Source organism: Marmota flaviventris, chromosome 6 (assembly GCF_047511675.1).
Source record: "Marmota flaviventris isolate mMarFla1 chromosome 6, mMarFla1.hap1, whole genome shotgun sequence".
Taxonomy (NCBI): Eukaryota; Metazoa; Chordata; class Mammalia; order Rodentia; family Sciuridae; genus Marmota; species Marmota flaviventris.
The window spans coordinates 116,681,535-116,708,184 of record NC_092503.1 but is presented as its reverse complement, the minus strand read 5'-3'; the positions used below and the strand labels follow the sequence as shown (position 1 = coordinate 116,708,184).

At 51.4% G+C, this 26,650-nt stretch overlaps 1 protein-coding gene across 2 annotated transcripts in view; it reads right to left on the bottom strand.

Annotated features, from left to right (window-relative positions):
- Positions 1-26,650, bottom strand: part of Cpne5 (copine 5) — an 88,580-nt gene that overhangs the window by 46,799 nt on the left and 15,131 nt on the right. For both annotated transcript variants that reach the window (XM_034636749.2, XM_027943744.3), the window contains exons 3-6: positions 26,204-26,250; positions 3,755-3,858; positions 2,820-2,859; positions 2,403-2,479 (exon numbers count right to left, since the gene is read on the bottom strand). In XM_034636749.2, coding sequence (XP_034492640.1) covers positions 2,403-2,479; positions 2,820-2,859; positions 3,755-3,858; positions 26,204-26,250 — 268 coding nt within the window. The remainder of the gene's footprint in view (positions 1-2,402; positions 2,480-2,819; positions 2,860-3,754; positions 3,859-26,203; positions 26,251-26,650) is intronic.

Genomic DNA, 26,650 nt, shown 5'->3' with positions numbered 1-26,650 from the left:
TCTACATCATGAACCTCAGTACCCAGGCTGTGAAATGGGGAGAAAGAATCACCCGAGATCATGTTGTTGAACTGTGTCCTCCACAAACTCATATATTAGTCTTTAGCCCGCAGCACCTCAGAATGTGACTGAGACAGGGCCCTTAAAGGGGCAATTAGGGTAAAATGAGGTCATATGGTGGGTCTTAAAAGACTGATGTCCTTTTAAGGAGAGAGGAGGCCACAGATATGGAGGGACCATGTGAAGACAAAGAGGAAGACACAACCATCTGCAAGCCAAGGAACAGGGCTTCTGAAGAAACCAACTCTGTGCCTTCTTGATCTTGGACTTCTAGCTTCAGAACTGTGAGAAACTAAACTCCTGTTATTTAATTCACTCAGTCTATAGCATTTACCGCAACAGGGCAATAAACTAGGAGAGTTGCCTGTCCCTCAGTGTCTATAAGGAATCGTTCTAGGACCCCCTGCATAACAATAGCCTCGGCTGCTCAAGTGCCTCACGTAAAGTGGTGCAATGTTTGCATTCACCTTGCACAAATCCACCCGTGCACTTTAAGTCATCTCCCGATTACTTGCAATACCTGCCACAATGTAAGTGCTATATAAATAGTTGTTATACTGATATTGTTTAGGGGAAAATGACAAGAGGTAGTCGGAGCCAGGCATGGTGGTGACACCTGTAATCCCAGCAACTGGGAAGGCAGGAGCATCTCAAGTTCAAGGTCAGCCTGGACAACTAAATGAGACTCTGTTCCAAAATTTTAAAAAAATAAAAAGGGCTTAGGATATGTCTGGGTTCGAGAAAGGAAGGAAGGAAGGAATAAATCTATACGTATTCAGTATAGACACAACTTTTTCTCCTGAATATTCAACCATCTGCAGTTGGTTGAATCCATAGATGTGAAATCCATGGATACTCAGCGCCGACTCTACAGATTTCATAAGCAAAACACTGACCCCTGTGTCTGGCCCAGAATAGATGCCCAGTAAACAGGAGCTGGTAATAGGTTTAGTCATGGAGACAACTAAACTTAGAAACAGAGCCTTCAGTGGGGTGAAAGGTCCCCGTCCTCCACCGGCACCTCCATCAACCTCTGTTTTCCATCCTGTGTGTCCTTTAGGGCTCAGCTCCCAAGCCATCTCCTGTAGAATTGTCCTCAGGCCCACCCCAGAAACTGTGGTCAGGGGGCAGCAGACAAGAGACAGACCTGGATGACAAGTGGGCACAGAAATACTCACGCCTGGGCACTGGCACCAGGCCATGCCAGGAGAGTCATGGAGGGGGTGGGGTGTAGGCAGAAGGGACTGCGGTAAAGGTCAAAGGCCCAGGGATGGGTAGACTGAGCACAGGGTCCCCACCGAAATAGCCGAGCTCCTTCTCAGATAGAGAAAGAACAAAGAATCATAATTAAAAATGGTTAAGGATACTATCGTTCAAGGCAGGGGGTAGCAAGGGTGAATTTTGTATCCTTTTTTTTTTTTTTTTTTGAAAAGGTTCTCAAATACTTTAATTTTCAGAACTCCCCAAACTTGAGTTTTCCCCAGTCCTCAATATATGATAGCTATTGTCATTATTTTCTGAGAACACAGAGATTTCTGGGGACCCTGAAGTTACCACATAGTTATCAGGGGTCACAGATCAGGAACTAGGAGAGACTCCACACACACACACACACATCATGAACCACAGGGAGGGGACAGTGTCTGGTGGGAACTTGGCAGAAGCAAGTGGGCCCTGTGGCCTAGACACTAGTTCCTGTCCACAGGTGGCTGCTCTTGCCTGGGCCTTGCCCCTAGGGCTTCCTCAGAAATAGAGACAAGAGAGGTGACTGTCCTGCCTGGCTAGCCCCGGCAGGTCCCTGAAACCACTCTCAGGTTCTATGGGGAAACCTGGGTCCTCATCTCAGACCCTGCTCAGGGCAATTGCTTTCCTCTAAAGCACCTTTAGTCCCATAATACACCGTGAGAGGCAGGGCAGGATGGGAAGGGCCTCACCGCCCTCGGCTCTAGCCTACAGTGAGTGGTGAACAATCCCAGGAAAACGCTACGGGAGCAGAGTCGAGTCCTGGGTTCAAATTCGAGAGCTCTCCCACTTCCTGTGGCCTTGGGCAAGTTACCTCCTGGTGCTGGGGTTCCTCCCCCCCCATGCAATGTTAGGAATGGGACTGAAAATGGATAAGAAGTATCTTCTGGGACTTTGGGACTTGAATAACCCCACTTGGTTTCTCTCCAGGATAACTGGCTTAGAAACCCTTTGAGAGCAGAGCCCATGGGTCTCCTTATACCCTGCAAATGCCCCCTGTGGCTGTGTCACCACCCTCAGCCAGCCCTCAGCAGGGCAGCAGGAAGTTGGACGGTGGCTGGATAAGCACCCCAGAAGGCTGTACCCCCTGCTGCACTTACGTGAGGGGCTTCTCCAGGCGGCTTCCGGAGGACCCCACGATCTCTCCAAGGGTGCAGAAGGCCTGGCCCAGGAAGTCCTGTATATCCAGGAGACAAAAGAGATCAGTGTCACAGTTAGGCCACCACCCTCACCGGCTGGCCCAGGGAAGTGAGGGGCTCTGAAGAACCAAGACACAGCACTGGACACACACCGTCACAGTGAAGGAAGCCCGAGGACAACCCAGGACACGGCATTTAAGAAATATGAGGGGCTGGGGTTGTGGCTCAGTGGTAGAGTGCTCGCCTAGCATGCGCAAGGCCCTGGGTTCGATCCTCAGCACCATATAAAAATAAATACACAAAATAAAGGTATTGTGTCCAACTAAAAAATAAATAAAAAGAAATATGGACTCTCAGGGTCCTTATGGCAGAACTCACGTGTTTGGACAAATCAGGGCTCTTGGAGTCAACGTCATATCTACAAGGAACACAGAGAGAGGGTGGAGCAGGTGGGGACATCCTGCCTACCCCTGCCTGGGCAGTATCAGCACCTCCCCCAACCCAACAGCCTCCAACACTATGGCTATATCTAGGAGCAAGGGCAGGAATGGGTGCCGGCTGTTGATCCGGGGGTAAAGTGTACCCTGGGACACTCTGCTGTATGTTATACCCCGTTAAAAACTGCAAACATAAAATAGATGAGCTCTGCCACCCCCGCTGGCTCACAGGTGGCTGAACCACCACACCCATCACTCTCTGTTCCCCAGCTTCCCAGGCAAAGGAAGCTCCAGACCTGGCCTTTGACCTTGCCTTGACCTTCCCTTGCCCAGGCCTGCCCAGCCTGCCCACTCACGAAGGAGCCTGGTCCCCCATGAAGGAGGCAGGCATAACCATCCAGCCTGCACCCAGCCGGCCTTCCTAGCTTCTGAGCACGTTCCAAAATGTCACCAGGTGACTTCTCTGCCATGGGCTGCAGAACATGCTGTGACAGAGCAAGAGGTGTGGGTACCTCTCAGCTTCCAGGAGAGAAAGGGCACTCAGAGGAGGAGCCTAGAGGAATCCCCAAGATCTTTCCAGAGTGGACAGTCCCCCAGGAACCAGGCAGCTTCTCATGCCTCCCCTAGTCAACTGAGACACTTTGGGGGAGGGGTATCTTGGTTCTTGCTGCTGTGCCCCCTTTCTCAGTCCTGTTGAGGCTGGGGATGGACTTCAGCCAACTGTCACTTTTAACCTGCCAATCTTGGACTCCCCCCCCCATATAACAGCTCCTCCCACCTCCCCAGGTAAAGGGTCCTGCTCGTCAGGTCCTGCAGCCCTACCCCCTGCCCTGGGTCCTCCTCCCAGCCGCAGCTCGAGCTCCCCTTTCCACTTACAGGTCAAAACGGAGGTTCTGCTTCTCCTCAAAGAAGTAATCCACGATGAACTTGCGCACAAAGTCGGGGTTGAGCGTGTTGTCGATGACTTCGGTGCGCCCGAACTGCAAGACAAGATGTGTGTGGGCCTCAGGAGCCCGGCTGGTGGGTCAGGAGGGAGCCCTGGGCTGTGGTCCGGCAGTCCTGCCTCCGCGGGCTCCTGTCCCCGTCCCCTCCCAGTCAAGGTGTGCACTTCACTTGTCAACCAAAACCATCCGCACTGGGGCTCCAAGCTCAAGGGGGCTTCATTCTCTTTCCACTGAGGCTCTGCGCAAGTTGGATGGCTGGGGACACCTCAGCAAGCCCTTCTCCTCCTGCCTCCTGACTTCACCCCCTCCAGGCCCTTTCCCTGGCCTCCCCTTCTCTGCCAGTGGCATGTCCCCCATTCCTCAAGGCCCATTGCTAATGCCACCTCCTCAGGAAACCTTTCTGATTCCTCCAACCACAGAGTTTTACTTCTCTGAGTCTCCAATGAACCTGAACCCACCCTATGACCTCCGGACATCTCTGACGGATTTCACATTAGATGTGTATTTATGTAATGCCCTGATTGTAAGCACCAGGCGAGATAGCAGCTGGCAGGAGGCCATATCCTAAAAGATGCCCGCCTTCGGTAACCCCCTCTCTTATATATGGAATGACCTGGTGACACACTTCTTCTTCTTTTAAAATAATTTTTAGTTGTTGACAGGCCTTTATTTTATTTACTTATTTCTATCTGGTGCTGAGCATCACAGGGCCTCACACATGCTAGGCAAGCGCTCTACCTCTGAGCTGCAATTCCAGCCCAGTGGTGACACACTTCTATGAACGGACCATTGCACAAGTCATAGGATGTCACCTGTGAGTTTATATTATAAATGACTATGACTTCCATCCTGGGTGCCCTCGGTAGTTCTGTCACTTTGATGAGGCCAGCTGTAGTGATGTGAGCTGCCCTGCAGAGGGGGTAGCAAGGAAATGAGGGAGGCCTCAGGCCAACAGCCAGTGGGGAGCTGGGGTGTCCACTCACCAGCAAGAGCCTGCACCAACCCCCTAGCTGGGAAGCAAAGCCTGTCTGGCTGCACCTTGATGTGATCAGGTAGGTAGGTCCCAGTCAATACCTTGGCCAGAGCTTTGTGAGAAACCCCAAACCAGAGGACCCAGCAAAGCAGCACCCAGATTCCTGACCCTCTTGTTTAAACCATATACTCTGGGGTCATTTGTTACTTGGCAATAGATTTTTTTACTATACAGAGATTGGATTTTCTTGATTTCCTTGAGTAGACACTCGAGAACTTTGCATACAGCAGACACTTAATAATTGAATCCCATTAAATTCCCCAAACGGCTTTGGGCAAGTCACACTCCATCTCTGGATATTAGAAACACCTTGAGGACTTGTTAAATACAGATCATGGACTTCAGTCCCACAGGTTCCCATTTAGCAGGTCTGGAGCGGGCCTGAGAGTCTGCATTTTACAAAGTCCCCAGGTGATGCTGCTGCCGCTGGTCTGTGGACCCACTTGGAGAACTGCTGGACTAGACTGTGGTCCACTGGATTCTCTGTTCCTTGAGGCTTCCCATGCTATGGAGCAGGGCAATGGGCATGATTCTAGGCCCACAATTCCATCAAAGTAGTGTTCTGTTCAACACACTGGAGTTTTTTTGGTTTTTGGGTTTTGATACAAGGGATTAAACCTAGAGGTGCTTAACCACTGAGCCATACCCCCAGCCTTTTTTTATATTTGATTTAGAGGCAGGGTCTCACTGGGTTGCTTAGGGCCTCACTAAGTTGCTGAGGCTGCTTTTGAACTTGCAATCCTCCTGCCTCAGCCTCCTGAGCCACTGGGATTACAGGCGTGCGCTACCATCCCTGGCTTATGACACTCTGGACTTTTTAGGCAAGCTTTGTTTTCAAAAACAAATATGAGTATGAGGTTAAAAGGCAAAGTATAAAACCACTGTACTTTCAATGGAGTATTAAACCTAAGAGGGAGAAAATCCTGTCACATACAACATGGATAAAACTTGAGGACATTATTCTTTTTTTATTTTAATTATTTTTAGATGTTGCTGGACCTTTATTTTATTCATTTATTTATATACGGTGTTGAGAATCAAACCCAGTGCCTCACACATGCCAGGCGAGCGCTCTTACCACTGAGCCACAGCCCCAGCCCCTTGAGGACATTATTCTAAGTGAAAGAAAACAGTGACAAAGGACAAATATGGTATGAGTCCACTTATACGAGGTCTCTTAAGTAGCCAAGTCCATAGAAAAAGAGTAGAATGGTGCTCCTAGGGGCCTGGTGGGAGGTTAAGGACCTGTGTTTGATGGGTATGGAGTTTCAGTCTTGTAGGATGAGAAAGGCCCAGAGACCCGACTTCACAACACTGAATATACTTACCACCACTGAACTGTACACCTTAAAGGGTTATGATGTCAAAGTTTACAGTATGTTTTTCTCACAATTGAAAAAACATCAAATGCCACTGTGTTTTATGCTCTAGGAATGCAGGGGCCTTAGCCATTATAATATCCCTGGAGTCTCAAAATGAAGGCAACATGCAGGTACAAGATAAAATATTTTAAAAAGATTGTTAATCTTTCTAAATACATTAGCATGTTTTTTTTTTTCCCTTTTGGAACTGGGAAAGAATTGTCACAGTAAACAAATAATCCTGAGTATCTGTCTCCCTTCTTGGGGGCTTTCCAGTCCAGAAAAATGCCAGTACCCGGGATCCTTGCAGGCAGGGTGGCCATGGGCAGCTGGAACTTCCCCTGAGTGTCCCCTTCTGCCCTGGATTAAGTTAGATACTCATAAAAGGAACCTCCCACTCAAGGCAGTGTGGGGTCAGCAGAGAAGCCTTCCTGTCCCTCAGTCCTCGCTGAACCCACCTCTCATTCCAGTCAACGCCATCTGAGGCATCTCTCTCCTGTCCCGGCCTCTCTGCCTCTTGGGTCCCCCACACAGGCCAGTTCCTGATGCTCTGGCCTTGGCTCCCTGAAAGTCCTGCTCCCAGCCCCAAGCCGCCAGCGTTTCTCTGAGAATCTCTCACTCTGCACTCCACACTGCCTGATGATGACCTGCGGAGGCTCTTTATACCCAACCAGTCTGTGAGCTGCTCAGGCAGCAGTAGAATCCAAGTTCTCATCATCTTTGCAGCCCATGACCCAACACTGTATCTAATCCAGAGTCACCGCTTGCTTCTGGGTGACAAAAGTCAATGTTTACTTACACATACAATGCTCCGCTTCAGGTGGGAGGCTCCCCCATCTTTGTGATGAGCAAAGGTAAGACAGAAAAGTTAAGTGACTTGTCAGGGTCATAAGGCTAAGAATTGCTGACCTCAAGGCACAAGCCAGGCTCAGGCCTACACCCTCAAGGTCAGGTGGTACCAGATATATGGTGGGAGGGCAAGGGTTGGCTGCTACTTCTTTTTATTGTTGTTGTTTGGTACCGGGGATTGAACTCAGGGGCATTGAACCACTGAGCCCCATCCCTGCCCTTGTGTTTTATTTAGAGACAGGTCTCACTGAGTTGGTTAGCACCTTGCTTTTGCTGAGACTGGCTTTGAACTCGTGATTCTCCTATCTCAGCCTCCTGACCCACTGGGATTATAGGCATGCGCCACCATGCCCAGCTGTGTTCTTTTTAAATATATATGAATTTTGACATATTATACAACATGGAGTATAATTTGTTCTAATTAGGATCCCATTCTTTTTTTGTGTGTGTGGGGGCGCGAAGGTACCAGGGATTGAACTCAGGGGCACTCGACCACTGAGCCACATCCCCAGCCCTATTATTTTACTTAGAGACAAGGTCTCACCGAGTTGCTTAGCACCTTGCTTTTGCTGAGGCTGGCTTTGAACTTGTGATCCTCCTGCCTCAGCCTCCCAAGGAGCTAGAATTACAGGCATGCGCCACTGCGCAGGGCTAGGATTCCATTCCTGTGGTTGTACATGATGTGGAGTCACACTGGTCCGGTATTCGTATATGAACACAGGACAGTTCTGTCCGATTCATTCTACTGTCTTTCCTATACCCTTTCCCCCTCCCTTCCCTTCATTCCCCTCTGTCTAATCCAGTGAACTTCTATTCTTCCCTCCCCTCCTCGACGTTACTTTTGCTCACGGGGCTCCAGGACTGGCCCTTAGCAGGCACACATGAACTAGGGAATGGATTAAGTTTGAATGGGGAAATGGATGAATGGCTTCAAGACTTAATTTCACAATCTAATTGTATGAACTGATCAGAGCTTTTCAGAACCAGTTTCTTCATCAGAAAGTGGAGAATAATACAGCTTGTCCTACTTAGTTCCTAGTGATCATTCAATTCAATTCAATTCTCGTATGACAGTTTTTAAGCATTTATCGTAGGCCAGGTGGTGTGCTTGGTACACAATTAAATGGAATGTGAACCCTGTACCTGAAGAATTCTCTATCAAGGTGGGACAACTCATAAACCAAATAGCTACAACATTAACCTGAACCTAGCATGATGACCATGACCAAAGAGCTACACAGGAAGGTATACGGCGGGGTCCTCACCCTTGACTGTATATTGGAGTTCCTGGGAAAGCGTGAAAGACACAGAAATGGACAAAAAAGCAGAGAGCAAGTGTCCTTCCTAACACACTACTCCAGGAATCCAATTCCATCCTTGAGCTATTCTGAAAAGCTCTAACATGGACAAAGTGATTCTTGTCAAGTGAACACAAGTGCGTTTTGCACAGTGGAATGCTATTGGTTATCATCCTGTAGATATGGACAGATCTGATCTATTTGTAAATTGATTTCAGAATTCCTGCTTGCCTATGTGTGTGTGTGTGTGTGTGGTTTATTTCAACGGGTTGTAAGATCTTACTGGTTTCCTCATTAATTAACAAGTTTAATAACTCTTTTTTTTTAAGAGAGAGAGAGAGAGAGAATTTTTCAATATTTATTTTTGTTTTCGGCGGACACAACATCTTTGTTTGTATGTGGTGCTGAGGATCGAACCCGGGCCACACACATGCCAGGCGAGCACGCTACCGCTTGAGCCACATCCCCAGCCCCAATAACTCTTTGTCATGTGTTCATTTTATGTTTGTATGGGAGTCAGATTTTATCTTTTTAAAAAAGACATCTTTTAACAGGTGCTTTTTTAAAAAAAATCTATGCCCAGCCAGGTGTGGTGGTGCACACCTGTAATCCCAACGCCTCAGGAGCTGAGGCAGGAAGATCTCGAGTTCAGAGCCTCTCACAGCAACTCAGTGAGGCCCTAGCAACTTAGCAAGACCCTGGCTCTAAATAAAATATAAAGAGGGTTGGGGATGTGGCTCAGTGGTTAAGAGCAACTGGGTTCAATCCCTGGGACCAAAATAAATAAACAAACTAAAAATACCTATGCTCAAGCCTCAACACAGACCAATGAAATGTGAATCTCAACTGGAGGGGCTCAAACAACTGTGCTTCTATAAAGTTCCCTAGATGATTCCAGTGAGCAGATGTAGTTGTGAACCACTAATGAGCAAGAATGCAGCAAGAGTCGGAAGGAAACTAGCATCTACGGAGCCCCTACTGAATGCTCACTACATCAGGTGCATCAGGTTATTTGATTCAATCCTTTCAAAAATCCCAACAGCTATTACTTATTATACAAGTGAGGAAATGCAGAATTCGTGAGGTTAAGTAACTTGCCCAAGTTCACCCAGTTAGACCCACCAAAGCCCATTATATTTTTACTTCTTCCAACTACAAGGAGTCATCAAACATGATGAAAAGCAAATAAGGATGAGGTTTACTTCGCAAGCATTTATAGATGGGCTACAGGGTGCAAGGCATCGGGGAGGACATCTCACCCCTGTTATGGTCTGGATACGAGGTGTCTCTGGAAAAGCTCATGTGTTAGGCAATGAGGAATGTTCAGGGGTGAAATGATTATCAGAGTGCTGCCCTAATCAGTGGATTAATCCATTTTTGATGTATTAATAATCAGAATGGATTACTGAGTAGGCAAATGGGGTGTGGCTGTGGGAGTAGGCTGCTAGGGTTTGTTTCCTTGGGAATTATATTTTGTCCCCAGCAGCTCTTTCTTCTGCCCCTCCCTCTCCTCCTCTTCCTTCTTCTTTTCTAACTTGCTCTCCCTCTCCCCACTGCCCCCCCAGCTCTCCTGAGCTCAGCAGCTCCCCCTCCAGGCCCTTCCTGGCATCGCGCAATGCTCTGCCTCATCCCAGGCCCAAAGCAATGGAGCTGACCAGCCATGAACTGAACCTCTGAAACCATGAGCCCCAAATACATGTTTCCTCCTCCAAGTTGTTCCTGTCAGGTATTGTTTTTTTATTTTTTTGGTCACAGCTGACTAACATACCCCCCCTAAATTCCACAGAAATCTTACAAAGTTGTAGCCTTTGTCCCCCTGATCCTGTATTCTCCTCTCCTGCTGTCTCTCTCTTTTTTATTCCTTCCTTGTACAGGGGATTGAACCCAGAATCATTCTACCACTGAGCTATATCCCCAGCCCTTTTTATATTTTATTTTGAGGCAGGGTCTCTCGAAGTTGCCCAGGCTGGCCTTGAACTTGTGATCCTCCTGCCTCAATCTCCCAAATTGCTGGGATTACAGGCCACTGCGCCAGCCTCGGATTCTTATACCTCCTTCCAACAGTCTTCAAACAAAAGGAAAAATCCTTCTAATGGCTTTCCCACGGAAAGTTCTAGGTAAATACTCAAGTTTCAGAGAATCTTCCCTTAAGGAACAGCCCTGCCCCCTCCTCAAGCCACTACCTCCTCCTCCTCCCCCTGCAGGAGACCTCCGCCTGCTAGGATTGAGACCTCACGCCCTCTGCAGCCCCCAGCCCAGCCCAGCCCAGCCCAGCACAGACTTCAGGAAAACACCATTAGAGAAGATGACGACGGAGGGAAGTGGCTTTTTAAATGGCACTTGAAGCTTCAGCAGAGGGGAATTCCCTGGAGATTGATCTCTGCCTGAGAAGAAAATGGAGTTCCCCTGGAAACAGGAGGGGAGGGGTGGGGAGGCCCCCCGGAACAGCTCCTAGAGCAGGCAGGGGGGGAGCCAGGGTGGGCAGGGCTTGGACTCGGAGGTAATTAACTTATGCACATCACAAACAACTGCTCAGTCCACCACCCAGGGACCGGCTGAAGGTGTTTTATGGTCTTCATTACTTGGACTAATAACAAAGGGGAAAAAATGCTAAAACTTGGATTTTAAAAATCCAAGAAGCCTCCAGGTCCCTGTCAGGACCTATTAATGATGGCAAGAGCACAACTGAACTGATGTTAAGGAAGAAAAAAAAAATCAATTTGGCTGTATATCTTGTTCCACATAGAATTAGAGTTTTCAAGCCGAAAGGGACTTGGAGAGATGAGGTATTAGCACCCAGCGGTGGGACCCACAGGAAGACTTGCAATCTAACTGCTGGGTGCCAAATCCTGCTTGGGAAGAAGGCAGGGGGCCTGCTTCTCACCAGGGGAAGCTGGAGCCCAGCCATCCCTGCTCACCTCCCAGCTCCCTGAAGGCCTGCCCATCACTCTGGTCCATTCAGAATAACCCCTATTTTAGCTCCCGGATCTGAGGATGGGGTGTGGGGTTCACATGGCTCACAGTGGGGGGTGCAGGCTTCCAGACACCAGGTAAGCCCCGGAGTTCTGATGGACAGAGGCTGAGGGAAGCCAGAGCTCTGCCTGCTCCCCTGGTGCTGACCCTAGGGAATGGTCAGGGAAGGTGGCAGCTGTGTGGCCCAGGTGGGCTGCAGGGTGGAAATGGGGAGGGGGCCTCCCTGACTCCAGCAAGGATACAACACAGTGAGAGGGAGGCCAGGAAAGGAGGGCGTTTACTCTCTGAAAGTCCTGCCTCTTGTCATCGGCAACAAAACCCAGTGGGAAAGCTTCTGACGGCTCCCAGGGGCTCCCACGGCCTCTGACTAAGCCCCTGAATACCAGGGAAGCAGCCTTCATCACACATCAGCCCTTCCAGCGAGACCCTGCAAAAGGAGGCTGACTTTACACTTCCTTGGGGAACTGAATTAAGTAGCTCCCTGGGGCTCGGCTCCACCAAAGAGCTGGAATTTATGGGGGCAGGTGGGCGGCTGTCAGGATGTGCTGCCCTTAGGACAGGAGCAGGGCTGACATGACAATCCAGGCCAGGCAGGCAAGGTCTGCCCCACACCCCCCTCCAAGTCCAGGAGGCCTCTGTCATGACCAGGGCCTCTGCCAGGGAGGAGTGGCAGGGCTAGTGATCAGACCCAGGTGAGGCAGCGGCTGTGGTACCCCACCCGGCCTGGCCTCCGCTTTGCCCTGCTCCACGCAGAGGGTTCTGGCCTCGCTTGAGCAGCACGGCCCTGCTGTGCCTGCTCAGTGACCTCTAGTGGGCTTGGCCACTGGGGGTACTGGCACATGGGAGTTGGGAGGAGACTGGGGGTTGCTCCCCACTCCTGCTGGCCCAGCACAGTGGTTCATGGGCAGCCCCTCCCTCCCACCTATGAGAGCAGCACCACCTCCTCCACTGTCCCTGCTAGCCATTGTCCCTGCTAGGTGTCCTGCCATTGCTAGATCCCAGGTGCTGCACTGTCCTTGTTGTCCCCAACCTCACGCATGCCTTTGAATGTGATCGCTTCCTTAAAGTCCCCCCAGTTAAGCCATCTGAGAACCCTCTTTCTTGCTGCAACTCTGACAGGTCTCCTCTCGCACGAACACAACCACACACACAGTTTCCAACTCACCTGAACATAAACCAAGGGCTGCCTCCCGCCCCTTCCGCTCAGATCTACCATATAATATTCATGTCACCAAGAAAGTACAGGGTTCCCACTGACGCAGCCACGAAACCAAGGTCCCATGACAGGCCTCTGGGATGCAGGGTCTCAGCATTGCTGTCCCACCTAAGGGCCTGTCTCTAAGGGCCTCAGAGGAGATGTTCAGGGACCAGGGCCCCAGGGGCCAACCAGCCTCCTTCACTGCATAGAGAATGGCCCCCCTGGCCCCATGCACACAGGGCCGGAGTGAGGACCAGGCAGGGAAGGACAACTGCAATGAGAGTCGGGGTTCGAGGCTCTAAACCTGGGCTTTAGGCAGGTTTGTGACACACTGAAACTGAATGCAGGGTCAGTGCATGCTTGCATTTTCCAGGAAGAGAAGTTTTTGATCAGTTTCTCAAAGAGAAAGCAAGACTTCAAAAAGCTTTAAAAAACACCGATTCTGGCTTTGAAGGCAGATCTGAGGGTCTCCCACAGGAAGTAGTAAAGTGAAGTCCTTCACAGCGTGGGGACTTCCTCACGGGTTGTGTGACTTCAGTCAAGTCCCTTCACCTATCTGTGCCTCAGTTTCCCCTTCTGTTAGTGGGAATAAAAATTTATCCATACATTGTAGGGTTGGTTGTTGAGGCTTAAATGATTTTATTTACATGCTATTCTCAGAAGATAGCATGTGGGACATCCAATGTGCTCTGTGAATTAGTGATTCCACTCCAGGTTTTATTTTGTTTGGTTTGGTTTTCAGTACTGGGAATGGGACCCAGGGCTTGTGCATGCCAGGCAAGCACTCTACCACTGAGCTGATCCTGGCCCTTTTTAAATTTCTATTTATTTATTTATTTTGGTGCTGGGGCATGAACCCAGGGGTGCTTTACCACTGAGCCAGATCTGGAGCTGGAAGGATCCAAATTCTCTCTTACCCAGTGAGAAATCAGAGGCAGGGAGGGCAAGGTGGGGGGTTCCTCCGAAGGTCACATGGCTAATTGGGAAACAGGCGTGACAGAGCCCAGGTCGGAGGGGCTCTGAGCCCAAGCAGCGCCCTAGTTCTCCAGAAGCCTGTCACCGCCCCCTCCCTCGGGTTTCTTTCTTTCACCAAGTCCTCCCCCTCCTTCCGCTTTGTATCGTGACTTCTTCTCATCTTCAAAATACTTCTACACATCCATGATCTCATGTAATCCCCTCAGTGACCCCGTGGAGATGACAATGCCGTCATCCCCACCTTACAGATAAGGAACAGAGCTCCAGGAGGCCACAAGGGCCCTGCACCCAGCAGATGGGGGAGGGAGGACCAAGGCTCCCAGGAGTGACAGGCACAGTGTCCTGTGGTGCTCGCCTGGGCCCCCTGCCTCACTAATGAGTAGGTGGCTCTGAGCCATCTTAATGGCCCCCGATTTAGGCAGCTCTTGCCTTTTTACAAATTACAGCTGGAGGGAACTGCTGAGCCATCCCCCAGCTGCCAAGCCCCTGGTGGCTGCACTGGCTGGGACCGAAGGAGGCCAGAGCTGACAGACGGCCCTACCTCCCAGGCTGCTCCCTCTTCCCCAGCCCAAGCTCCCCCATTAATTTCCACACATGATTGACGGCTCCTTCACTGGGATTCTAAAGCCTGGCTGCAGAGCCCAGCCCCGGCCCTCATGAGTCATGTTCACCGGATTAAAATTAGAGGCCAGAGTTATCTGTGACTCCAAAAGAAACAGGAAAGGGATGTGCTTTCCAAGGTCGGCCCTGGGAACTGGGAGCAGGCATGAGCCTAGTAACTGGGGAGGAGATTGGCCTGGGATCTGGGGGGTGGGGGAGGGCTCAGGGTCTGGTTTCACGACAGGCCTGCCACCATCTTGGTCTGGAAAGGTCTCCAGTTTCTTTCACAGGAGTCCAGAATTCTGGGGCCACACCCTCCTCCTACAGCTAGGAAAACCAGGCCCATAGGAGGAAGAGGCCTGCCTCAGCCCCACAGTGAGACGCGATATCCTGGGCACTCTGTTTCCAGGGCCTGGTCACCTCCCAGGCCACTTTCTGCATGGTTCATTCCTCTAGTGAGGAAGGATGCGGGGAGGGGTGCTGAGTGAATGAGAATACCCAGGTTCCAAAGGCCTACGGGGTTCTCAGACCTGGACAGAGAAGGCCAGTCTCTAGCCCCAAGTGCAGCCTATGAAACTTGACCAAGCTTATAATGAAAGACCTCCTGCCCAAAAGCTTTGTTCCTAATTAGCTATTGTTGCAGATAATCTGTTAAGCGGTCCCAGCTCCTAGGGGAATAGCCCTTTTGCCAATGAGCTTGGCTGCCAAGCTGCCAGCAAAACACTCTACCACCGCCAGGCACAGTGGCCACGCCTGTTATCCCAGCTACTCTGAGGCTGAGGCAGGAAGATCTCGAGTTCAAAGCCAGCCTCAGCAACTTAGCGAGGCCCTAAGCAACAACTCAGTGAGACCCTGTCTCTAAATAAAACACAAAATAGGGCTGGGGATGGAGCTCAGTGGTCAAGTGTCCCTGAGTTCAATCCCTGATATCCACCCAAAAAACCCACTCCACCCCGCCCTGGCCCCTGACCATGAGGAGCAGGAGGGGCCTGAGCAAGTCCTACCCTGAAAGCAGCTGAGCCCCCTGTAAGGGCCTCAGGGACCCCACAACCTCTGGCTCACCCCAAGATATCTATGACTCCTACCGAATGGCAACTGGAAATCTAAACATCCAACACAGTCAGCTCTTCCTTCCTCCAGGTAAGCTCTGCTTCCTCACCAGGGGCTTCTGGTAGAGCCTTATGGAGCCTTCTCTGTGTGCCAGGCTCTTTAGGGGAAGTAGCTCATTGAATCCCAAGATCACTCCCCACCCCCAAGGGTGGCTCCTGTGCTGAACCTGACTTTGGAGCCAACTCTCAGCAGCCCCACCACTCTGTGACTGCACCTGGACACTGATACCAAAGGGTACAGAGACTTATCAGACACCAAGGGACCTGGCCTAGAACCTCGGGGTCCCAGAAAAGCAAACTTCCTTCTTCAAACGGAACCCTGGGCTCCCATCTCATGTACTGCACAGAAATAATGGATACCTCAGGTCCAGGTGGGAAGAGGAGGCAGGGGCCACCCATAGGTTCTCAAGGGGACAGGAAAGCCCTCTTTGGCAAGCAGTGGCCTGGGCGGGACTCGGGACTCAACACCACATTCGCTCCCTGGCTCTGCCACTGTCTAGCTGATTTCCTAGGCGAAGCAAGGACCACTCCACGCCACTTGTCCCTCATCTGCAGTGTGGTCAGGACCAGGGAAGAAAATGGGGGCGTGGCCGATGTGGATGCTGTACAGTGGAGTCCGGTGTCAGTCATCCTTTCACTTAAGGCAGGAAAGGGGCCAGAGTCTCTTGGCGGCTCTGTCTGATGGCCCTGTACAGTGCTAACAATATTCCCAAGTATGGAGCCCAGTTGGGCCTGTGCTAAGGGAGTCTGTGGGTGAGCCAGCGTTATACCCAGGGAAGAAACTGAGGCTCCAGAGAGGTTAAGGGAAGTGGCAGAGAGAGGATGTGAAGGGACATCCGTGACAGTGTCTCACTGTGCCAAAAAGATCTAACATCCTGACCCTAAGGCTGTGAGGTGTCCATCTAGTCCTCCAAACAAAACCTTGGTCCTGGGCTGCCTGCTCCTGAAGACAAGGGTCAAAGCTCTGAAAATCCAGTTGTATGATGAGATCAAAGGCTTCCTAAGGGACCCACAGCTCACAAGGGACCTCTCTTTGCAGACACTGCAAAAAGGAGAGAGTCCAGAAAGCCAACCCCAAGCATGCCTTGGAGTCTGACTCTCAGGCCTGTCCCCTGCTTTGTGCTTCGGCAATAACGACGGTCCGTTTATTCCTTTAAATCTTTCAGTGAGGCTAAGGTAGCATGCCAGGTGTGGTGGTGCACACTGGGAGGCTGAGGCCGGAGGATCACAAGATCAAAGCCAACCTCAACAACTTAGCAAGGCCCTAAGCAACTCAGTGAGACCCTGTCTCAAAAGTAAAGATTTTTTTAAAAAGGAGGGGGAGGGCTGGGGATGTGGCTCAGTGGTTCAGCACCCCTGGGTTCAATCCCTGGAACAAAAATAAAGAAAACAAGATTATGTAGCATGATTGGGGCCAGGTCCTGTGTTGGTCACCAAGGATGCCCAATTAGGCAGGTGGCCTGGCAGGCAGAGGGTCATTTCATTTCAGCTTTACACTCTTGGTGTTGGACAAACCCAGAGCCCTATGTCCTTGCCCACCATGATCTCATTCTAGGACCTCCACAAAACTGCAAATGGTCTTTCTGCTTCTGCTGTTTCCTCTGTAGTCCACTCTGCTCAGAGAAGCCAGAACGATCTTTATGAAACATAAACTAGGCGGCATCAATCCCATGTTCAAAACCCTTGAACAGCTTCCTATCACACTTAGGTCCGTGTTCAAACTCTTCCCATGGCTCCTATGCAACCCCACCCAGGATCTGTCCCTGTGAACTTCTGTGACCCACTGACTTCCTCATTCCCACCTCTCCACTACACTACTTTCTTTTTGTTCTTCAAATACAGTGAGTTTGTTCCTACCCCAGGGACTTCCTGTTCCCTCACTTGGAACACCCTCCCCACCAGACTTATGGTTGGCACTATGCAGGACTCCACTTGTGTCACCAGGGTTGTGTCACCAATACCACATGGCAATCGACATTTCCAGGCATTTTCAAAAGCATCACCTTAGTTACTAACTCCCAAGAAGGTCTAACCCCATTTTACAGATGAGTAAACTGAACCTTGGAGAAGGTAAATACCTCACCCAGGTTTTACCCATTAGTAAACCCCAGAGCTGAGACGGGAACCCAGGGCTTCGGATGTCAAGTTCAGGGTCTCATCTGACAAGGCATTTGGCTGTCGTTTCTGATGTTCTTAAGACACGTGGAGACGTATGGGATGGATTATAGCAAAGGTATGCAGAACCCAGGTGGCCAACCAGCCTACAGCAAAGGACAGCTAGAGAACTGATGCTAACCAGGGAAAAGCAGCTGGGATGCAGCCCTGGGGCACAGTGCTTGCCCAGCACAGGTGAGAGTTCCCTCCCAGCTCTGCAAACAAACAAGCAAAAACCCCCTGGGGAAAGTCTCCATCCTGCTCACCTCCCAGTCTGGATGACCACTGCTGACCCAGGACCAGCGGGCAGAGCCCAGGTGCCCCCCCCACAACTGTAACCCCACGTGATCTCCCTAAACGGCAACAAAAGACAGAATTCAATAAAGAACACAGGTTGGAGATCCAGGCAAAATCACATGTCGAGGTGCAGAAACTCCCTCCTGGTCTGAGCTGGGGGACCCATGTGGACAGCAAGTCACCAGAGAAGGAAACCAGAGTCACCAAAAAGGTCAGAGGAATACAAGATGGAGACATGGCCCCTGACTCAACCATTTTGAGGTAGAAGAAATAGAATAGGAAAAAGACAGGAAAGGAGAAAGGCTTTATAAGTGTGGACCTAAGCGCTCCGTGAGCACCTCACTCTGGCCTGTTTTCCTGTTTCTGGCTGACGCCTGCTGTGTCAGTAGCTTATGCAACTTCTTTCTTTTCTTTCTAGGTGGGACCAGGGATTGAACCCAGAGGTGCTCGACAGCTGAGCCGTATCGCCAGCCCTTTTTATTATTTATTTTGACCCAGGATCTCCCTAAGTAGTCTTTGGAGGTCCTACCAAATTGTCCAGGCTGGCCTCAAACCTGTGATCCCCCTGCCTCAGTCTCCCGACCTGCTGGAATTCCAGGCCTGCACTACCTCATCTGGCACCACATATTTTCTTTTTTTTTTAAATATTTATTTTTTAATTGTAAGTGGGCACATATCTTTATTTAATTTTTATGTGGTGCTGAGAATCGAACCTAGTGCCTCACGCATGCTAGGCAAGTGCGCTACCACTTGAGCCACATCCCCAGCCCCGACACATATTTTCTTTAGACTAGGTGAAGCCAAGAGACACATACTATTAGAGGCTGATGACGTGGATACACTCAGAACATTACTGGGTGGGGGACGTCAGCCTAGACATCCTCAAGAGAACAGACCACCCTGAGCACCCTGTGCTCCAGGGTTAGGAGAACTGAGCTCACAGGCTGCGGTCACCCATGGGCTTCTCATGTCCACTAGTTACAGTTTCCTTTAGAAGAAAGACCAAGGGCTGGGCTGTAGCTCGGTGGTGAGCACTTGCTTGGCACATGTAAGGAACTGGCACCACATAAAGATAAATAAATAAAATAAAAGGTATTGTGTCCAGGGGGTAGGACCGTTGGTGGAATGAAATGGATATCATTACCTAAGTACCATGTATGAAGACACGAATGGTGTGACTCAACCAGACACATGGAAAATTGTACTCTTTATGTGTACTATGATTTGAAATGCATTCTACTGTCATATATAACAAATTAAAATTAATTTTTTAAAGAAGAAAACAGTTCTTTATTAAAGCAGGGAAATAAAGGTATTGTGTCCATCTACAACTAAAAATATTGGGGAAAAAAAAGGCCAAGACCCCCAATAGTGTCTCTTGTCAAGTGCCAGCTCGCCTTCTCGCTGGAGTGTGTACCCTTCCCTATTGTCTGCTTTCCTGAATACATTTCCTTGCTCAGGGCTGGGGATGTGGCTCAGTGGGCGTGTGCTTGCCTAGCATGTGCTTAGGCCCTGGGTTCCTTCCCTAGCACGTCAAAAAAAAAAAAAAAAAAAGTAAATCTCATTGCTTCCTAAATAAATCTTGTGTCTCTCTTTTTTTCGGGTGGGGGGATACCAGGGATTGAACTCAGGGGCACTTGGCCACTGAGCCACACCCCCAGCCCTATTTTGTATTTTATTATTTAGAGACAGGGTCTTGCTGAGTTGCTAGCACCTCGCTTTTGCTGAGGCTGGCTTTGAACTTGCCATCTTCCTGTTTCAGCCTCCCGAGTCGCTGGGATTATAGGGGTGCACCATCGCACTCGGCTCTTTGTGTCTCTTTTGACACATTCTGAAATTCCTTTCTGTGGTATAACTCAAGAACGAACTGCCAGGGTTGAGTTGCGGTCCCCTTCTCCTTCATACACTTTTCGGGTGACAATTTGATTTATAATTTTCCTACTTTATGATGGTGCAGAAATGAGAGGCATTCAGGAGAAAACCACTTCACATTTTGGATTTCGATCTTTTCCTGAGCTAGTGCTACCTGGCAGAAGACTCTCCTGGGTAGGGGCAGAGGCAGCAGCCACAGCTCCCAGTCAGCCAGATGATTGACAGGATGAACAAAGGAGATGCCACATTGTACTGTGTTGCTAAGCCAGACGTTCCGTAGATAAGGTGTATTGAAAGCATTCTCACCCACCCCCTTGGTATCAGGGACAGAACCCAGGGGTGCTTAACCACTGGATGTGCTGAGCCACATCCCCAACCCTTTTTATTTTTTGAGACAGGGTCTCACTAAGTTGCTTAGGGCCTCACTAAATGGCTGAGGCTGGCTTTGAACTTGTAATCCTCCTACCTCAGCCTCCTGAGCTGCTGGGATTATAGGCATGTGCCACTGCGCCTGGCCAAAGCATTTTCATTTTACAATATTTTCTATGTACAATGGGGTGTGATCCTGTTGTAAGTTGAAGAGCACCTGTAATGCTTAGAAACAGACCCACAGAATGAATGCACAGCCCCCAGAAGGAAGAATCGCAACTGTGTAGCTCACTCTGGGTGAGGAGGGAGCCAGCCCAAGATGCTCTGGGCTAGAGAAGGGGACCGTGCAGGACACACACTTTGGAAAGAACATTGACAGGCACGTGCTCCAGGCAGAATGCCCAGGTTGGTAAAGAGACAGGAGACAATGATATAAAGAACCTCAGTTTCTGGCTGAGTTGGTAGAGTGCTTGCCTCACAAGCACAAGGCCCTGGGTTCAATCCCCAACATCACATTCACGCAAAACTAACAAACAAAAACCCTCCGTTTCCTTCTCTGTGTAATGGGACTGATAAAAATAACATGGCATGGGTGGCGCTCTAGTGAATGGGACTGGTGCTCTTACAAGAGGCCCCAGGGAGCCCACTGTCCTTTCTACCATGTGAGGAGCAGATCTCATCACTCACGCATCTACGGATGCCTTGACACTGGACTTCCCACCAAAGGCCTATGTAGGAGGAAGTGCCTTTTGAGTGCTTAGAAGTGAAGCATCACTCCCAGCTGAAGCTCAACTGTGTTTTGTTTTTGAGGTGCTGGGGATTGAGCCCAGGGCCTCGTGCAGGGAGCGCTCAACCAACTGAGCTGTATCCCAGCCCCGAGGTCAGACTGTTAAACAAGCCAGGATTGCTCACAGGTACACTCACTGCTCTGGCAGGGGCGGTGGATGTGTCAGTGGGCGCCACAGGCACTGCAGGCAGTGTGTAGCCATCAGCCGGACACCCAAGATCCCATGATTCCCATCCCCTCCTTCCCAAGGGGTCCTCAGCCAGGACAGCCACCTGGCGAAGGAGGGGCAGGAGTCACCACCCCACTGTCACATGGAGAACCTACAGGGGCTCCCTCTTATGTCCCTCTTCCTAGTGAGTGTTCCTTGGACCCTCTTCTTGCCCGGCCACTCTGCCTTCCCCAGGACACGCCTAAGGCCCTGGCAGGGGTTGATGCAAATAGTGTTCGATTTCCTGGGCTAAAATTACATCTTGAGTCAATTCTCATAAAATGTGGTGACAGATTTAGGTGCTGGGAAGATGGAGCTTTCTCAGAAGGCATAAAAATGACCCAAATGGTTAAAATCAGCTGAAAGCCGGCAGCCAGGGGCCACAGAGCCGCATCCACACCCCAGGGTCAGCTCCTCTGCAGCCTTGTGCAAATCTGGGGTCTGTTCCCAGCCTGGAGAACCGTGCCTGTACTTGACTCCTGGGTCACAGGAGGATCATCTCGGCCAAGATCAGAGAGCTGGTCTGCTGCTAAAGTGGAGTGGCGGGAACTGGCCCGTTGACTGGCAAGGGCAGCCTGTCCCAGGGGCCGTTACACTGATGATTCTCGAGTTTTCTTTAAATACTCCCTTCTTGACTCTTTCCTCCGCAGTTCCCACAGAGAACTGGACAAGGAAGAGCGCCCCTCCCACTCCAGGATGTTTCCCAGAAACCACTTGGTGCCTGTGCCCGAGGGGTGCCCCCGAGGCTCAACACAGGTCCTGGCCACCTCCCCTAAGTGGGGTCAGCCTCCTTGAGCTCCAGGGACGCCCCTGCTCTGACAGCTGACCTGTGTCTCCAGCTGCCCTCAGCCTGACTGGAGGGCCATCTTCATGGGCTCCTCCCATCTCTTCTGGAGGCCTCGCCCACTGTAGGCCAGCCCCGCTCACCTGCCGAGGGCTCACCTGCCGGAGGTCTGCCCCCAGCCTTTCTCCACACTGCTGCGTTCAGTGAGGCTGGTCGAGTGGATCATAGTGGTGGCCAGAGGTCTTCTAGTGAGGTGCCACCAAGGTGGGGGGACACTGGCCAGAGATCAGAGGCTGGAAGAAAATGAGGTGGCCTGGGCTGCCCCCCATGAGGACCCCTGCCCTGTCCAGAGGCCACTGCCCACTATTGCCACCCTGTGATCCACTACCCCTCCATGGCTTCCTTGGACCCCACTCTTGTAGTTTAGATCTAGAATGATCCTGAGGGTCCATGGTGGTGCTACTGGGGAGTGTAGGCCAGAGGGAGATTCTTTGGTTAATAGAAGTATGTCCTTGAAGGGGACTGTGGGACTTCTTTTTCCTCTTTGGGTGCCATGTGGGTAGTTTTTCTCTGCCATGTGCTCTTATCACGGCCTCAAGCAACAGACAATTGACCACGGACAGAACCTCTAAAACTAGAGCCAAAATAAACCTGTTCTCTTGACAAATTCATTATCTACGGTGTTTCGTTATAGTTTTGGAACGCTGACGAACACACCCACTCACTCCTTTATTACAACCCCAGTGACAAGGTACCTGGGCTGACTTGCGCATAATGGTTGCTGCCTGTGTCTTTGCAGATGCCACTGTTTTGCTGAGTGCTTTTGTGCTCCGTGTCCTGGCCTTGCTGAAATCCAGGTGCTCTGCTGAAACCCAGGTGCTCGCTGTGACAGCCCTGGGGTCCAGCATCCTGACTTGGTACCCTGAAGCTAGTCCTGCCCTCAGGAGGACCAGGAGGCTGAGCTGTCCAGGGGGAAGTCCTTCCAACCCCATTGTCCTTGTGCTGCATCATTAGCCCCTGAGCTAAACATGTGTGTTCAGATTCAAATGCCATTTAAAACATCCACCGAACTGTCAAAACGCTTTAGCATTCTGGCTGTCGCTCTGCCGCCCCTAAACTCCCGTTTCTTTCCATCCATACATCCTCGGCCGTTCTGTTAGATCACTCACACGCGCATCTCCCCTGAGGGCCAGAAAACCTCCTGGTTCCCACTCCTGCTTCCAGTGAAGCTCTGCTCTTCTGACCCAGCGCCCTCTCTCCCCAGGTCCTGGCACCTGGTAGATGCTTTCTGTTGTAAATATTGACTGAGGAGAGAGGGACAAGGCCCCAGACCCTCTGGATGACATTCTGCAGTGAATGGTGTTTATGGAGTGCAGATCACACACCGGGCACTACCTCCAGCATCTGGTTCGCCCTTGCCGCAGGTGTACCCCATCTTACACGTGGAAACCGAGGCACAGAGAAGTTCCACAAATTGTTCCAGGTCCCACTTTCAGAAACGGATGAAGCCAGGAGCAAAGCACAGGTGTTTCTCACCCCCGGGGCCACCCACCCTCCCTGTGGGTAGTAATGGGATTGGGACAATTGGGGACCCTGAACCAAAAGGAGACAAGTTTCAATTACAGAATGTAATTAACGGTCCGCCACACCATGCCCCGCTGAAGAGGCCCTTCCAGACTTTCCTTAATGAATCAGCAAGACATTCGCACATTCCTGTTTTTCAGAAGCTCGGCCAAAAGGCCTCAGAAGTAATTAGTTCACTTAAGAAGGCTAACCGTTTCCCCAGCAATCTGGTTTATGCTTCAATGGGCTCAGAGTCTTGGCCAGGGTGAAAAAGTAACTTCAGCCTGGCCCCTGTGGAAACATTTCCCACGTTTTCTAGATAAAATTCACCCTGTCAGACACTTGCTCCTGCCAAGGCAGGGTGGGGGGTGGAGCAGGGCAGGTGATGTTCCAGCCAGGCCACCAGCCAGGAGGGGAAGTTGGTAATAAAATCTGAGTTACCACAGCTTTGCTGGCTATTCTCATGTCATCTGGGAGGGCTCCCCACCCATGGCCCTGGGTGTGGGTCATTTTGTACACTACTGTCCTGTCCCTGTGAGGGAGGGTAGAAGAGAGAAAAAACAGGAAGAGCCCAGCATGGTGGCACACGCCTGTCATCCCAGCAGTTTGGGAGGCTGAGGCAGGAGGATTACAAGTTCAAACCAGATTCAGAAATTTAGAGAGGCCCTAAGCAACTCAGTGAGACCCTGTCGCTAAGTAAAATATCAAAAAGGGCTAAGGATGTGGCTCAGTGGTTAAGTGCCCCAGGGTTCTATCCCAGTACCAAAACCAAAACAAAACACCCACAGGTAGAAAGGAGACCTAGAGGAAGGACAGGGAAATATAACCTGCATCTCCATGTACCTCCCAGGTACCAGGCCTGTCACTCTAAGTTTTTCGGAAATCTGTAAATCTTGAAGTTGACCACAAATTCACTTACTTATGACAATTACCTTCATCAGTGTGAATCAACCCCCCCCCCCCAGCAAACAGATTAAGCAAAGAGAAAGTGGATATTTTGAGAAACCTACAATTTAGGGGACTTTCCAGTGTTATCTACTGATCAGAAAATGGAGGCCACCTAGCCTAAGAATCCTGAGCACTGCCAGGCCACCATACATACACCACCTTGAGGTCACCAGACTGATGTCATCCCCGCACGCCTTCCCATACCCACCCCTCAGCAAGTTCCCTTTAAAAGAAGGGCCAGGAACCCCGAAAGCACGGCTCTCACTCCCGACGGCCCACCTTTTCTCCTTGCTTTCCTAAGTCAGTCTCTGCCTTTACTCACAAGGGCTGAAATTCTTCCCTGCCACGTGTCAGGAACCCCACTTGTCCTGTGAGTTCCCCCCTCACTGGGGAGTCCTCAGGACATTCCCCTGCAGCTCTCAGGAGCCCTCCTGAGCCTGGGGACTAGGCCACACCCGCTCTTCACAGCCACCGCTGCCTCCTTGGGCCCTGGGGCGCCTTCCCTCTCTGGTGGAGGCCAAAGCAGCCTCTCCACCAGAGCCCGGGGGCCTCCCTCCTGGTGTGCGTGAGGAGGTGGGGCTCACCTCTGCAAGGCCCTTCTTGCCGTTCCTGTGCCCGTTCTGATCACAGAAGGAGCAAGCTCAGTCTCCAGTCACTGGGAAGGCCACCGAAGCCAGCTCACCTCCCAGGCTGGACCTGCGCTTGCCGGCCAGAGCCTCTCCTCTGAGAGAAAGGAGGGGCAGTACTTTTCACTAGTCAAACAGGAGCCCGGGCTTCCAGGACCCCTCATCTCAACCCCCATCCTTTCCTGAGAACAATCTCCCACGAGAGCTTGTCGCTTGTGGGGGGCAAATGAGGCGGAGGTGGGGAGGAGGGGACCACTGCCATGTCCTGGGAGCTGGGAACACCCACTCCCTCCCCCAACCCATTCATTTCCTTAAGAGCCATCTACAAAGCACCTGCTGTGGGCCGGGCACTGTCCTAGGTGCTCAAAATGAAGCTGCAGATGAAGCCGATGAAGTCCCTACCCTTGTGGGGCCAGCACATGGCAAAACAAATACCTAACCAGAGCACTGGGGACGAGAACAGTGATAGGAGAGGAAAAAGCAGGAGGGGAAGCAAGTGAGGGAGCTTGCGGTGTTAGACCGGGGGCCAGGGAAGGCCTCCAGAGGACAACAGGGAGTCCAGACCTCAGGGAAGCTGGAGGGGCCACAGGGACCTGTGGGAAAAGGCCATTCAGGAAAGACAAAGGCAAGTGAAAAGGCCCTGGGGCAGGAGGCGGCCTGGCTGGCTGGCACAGAGTGGAGGCTGGAGGGCCAGGCCCTGAGGCAGGTCACCAGGGATAGGAAGTCAGGCGGGAGGGCCTCTGAGCCAGCAGAGGGACTGTAGCTTTGTCAGACAGGAGCCCTGCACAGCCCTGGGCAGAGAGGGACAGAATTTGACTCTGTTTTAGCATCACCCTCAGCACCTAGGAGGCCCTGTTCCCTCCCGGGTGGCTCTCCAAGTCTGCCCTCTGCTCACAGCCCCGTAAGGAAGAGCAAGACACAGGGAGCCATGGGTCTGGGTGAGGGAAATGAGCAAAGGCTGCAAAAATGTGTCCTATGAGTGCTCGGAAGCCAAGCTGAGGAGGGGGATCCTGGGAGCAGGAGTCGCAGAGGGTTCTGGGCCTGGACGTACTCACTAAAGCCAGCTCCCGTTAGTCAGAAGCACAGGGAGGGAAGCTGCTGGGCACAAGATCCAGGGCTATGTTCCCCGGGCCACCAACGGGATCACAATGTGCTGGGCCTCCCTCTGTCCCCCTCAGACTGGGGCACACAGGACAAGAGCTGCCTGGGCCACCTTCAGCCTCACTCTCTAACAGCAGGGACAAGAGCAGCCCAGCTGGTGTGGCTGGCCTGCACGGGGCTTTGGTGCTGCAGGGGGATCTCTCCAGAGTCACAGAGCACAGAGAGGGCAGCCGGGGCCACGCTGGAGCTTCCAGGCAGGGAAAGGTCTGCACCTACCTCTCGCCACTGCTTGTTCTCCATCCCTTGAGTATACATGACGCACACTGCAGGGAGAAGAGAAGGACAGCGGGTTAACACCCAGGCCAAGGGGACCCAGATGGGGAGGGCCCCGGCTGGACGGGGTGCTCAGAGGCTCCAGTAGGACTGCTCGGGTGGGCCTGGGCCGGGGAGGGACGTCTTGGTGAGTGGTCTGCATGCCTGGCCTCCAAGCCTGGACCACAGCTGTGTCTGGAGGGGCACTGTTTGGGAGAGGGTCAGGAGCCATTCCTTCCCAGGCCACAGCAAGGGTCGGAGGTGAGCAGGACGGAGGCCTGGGTGGCAGAGGCCTGGTGGAGATAACCCACTTGCACCCTCGTCAGTCCCACGAGGCCGGTGATCATCCTCAGCCCCTCTTTAATGATGGGAATACTGAGTCTCAGAGGTGCCTGAAGACCTGATCCAAGG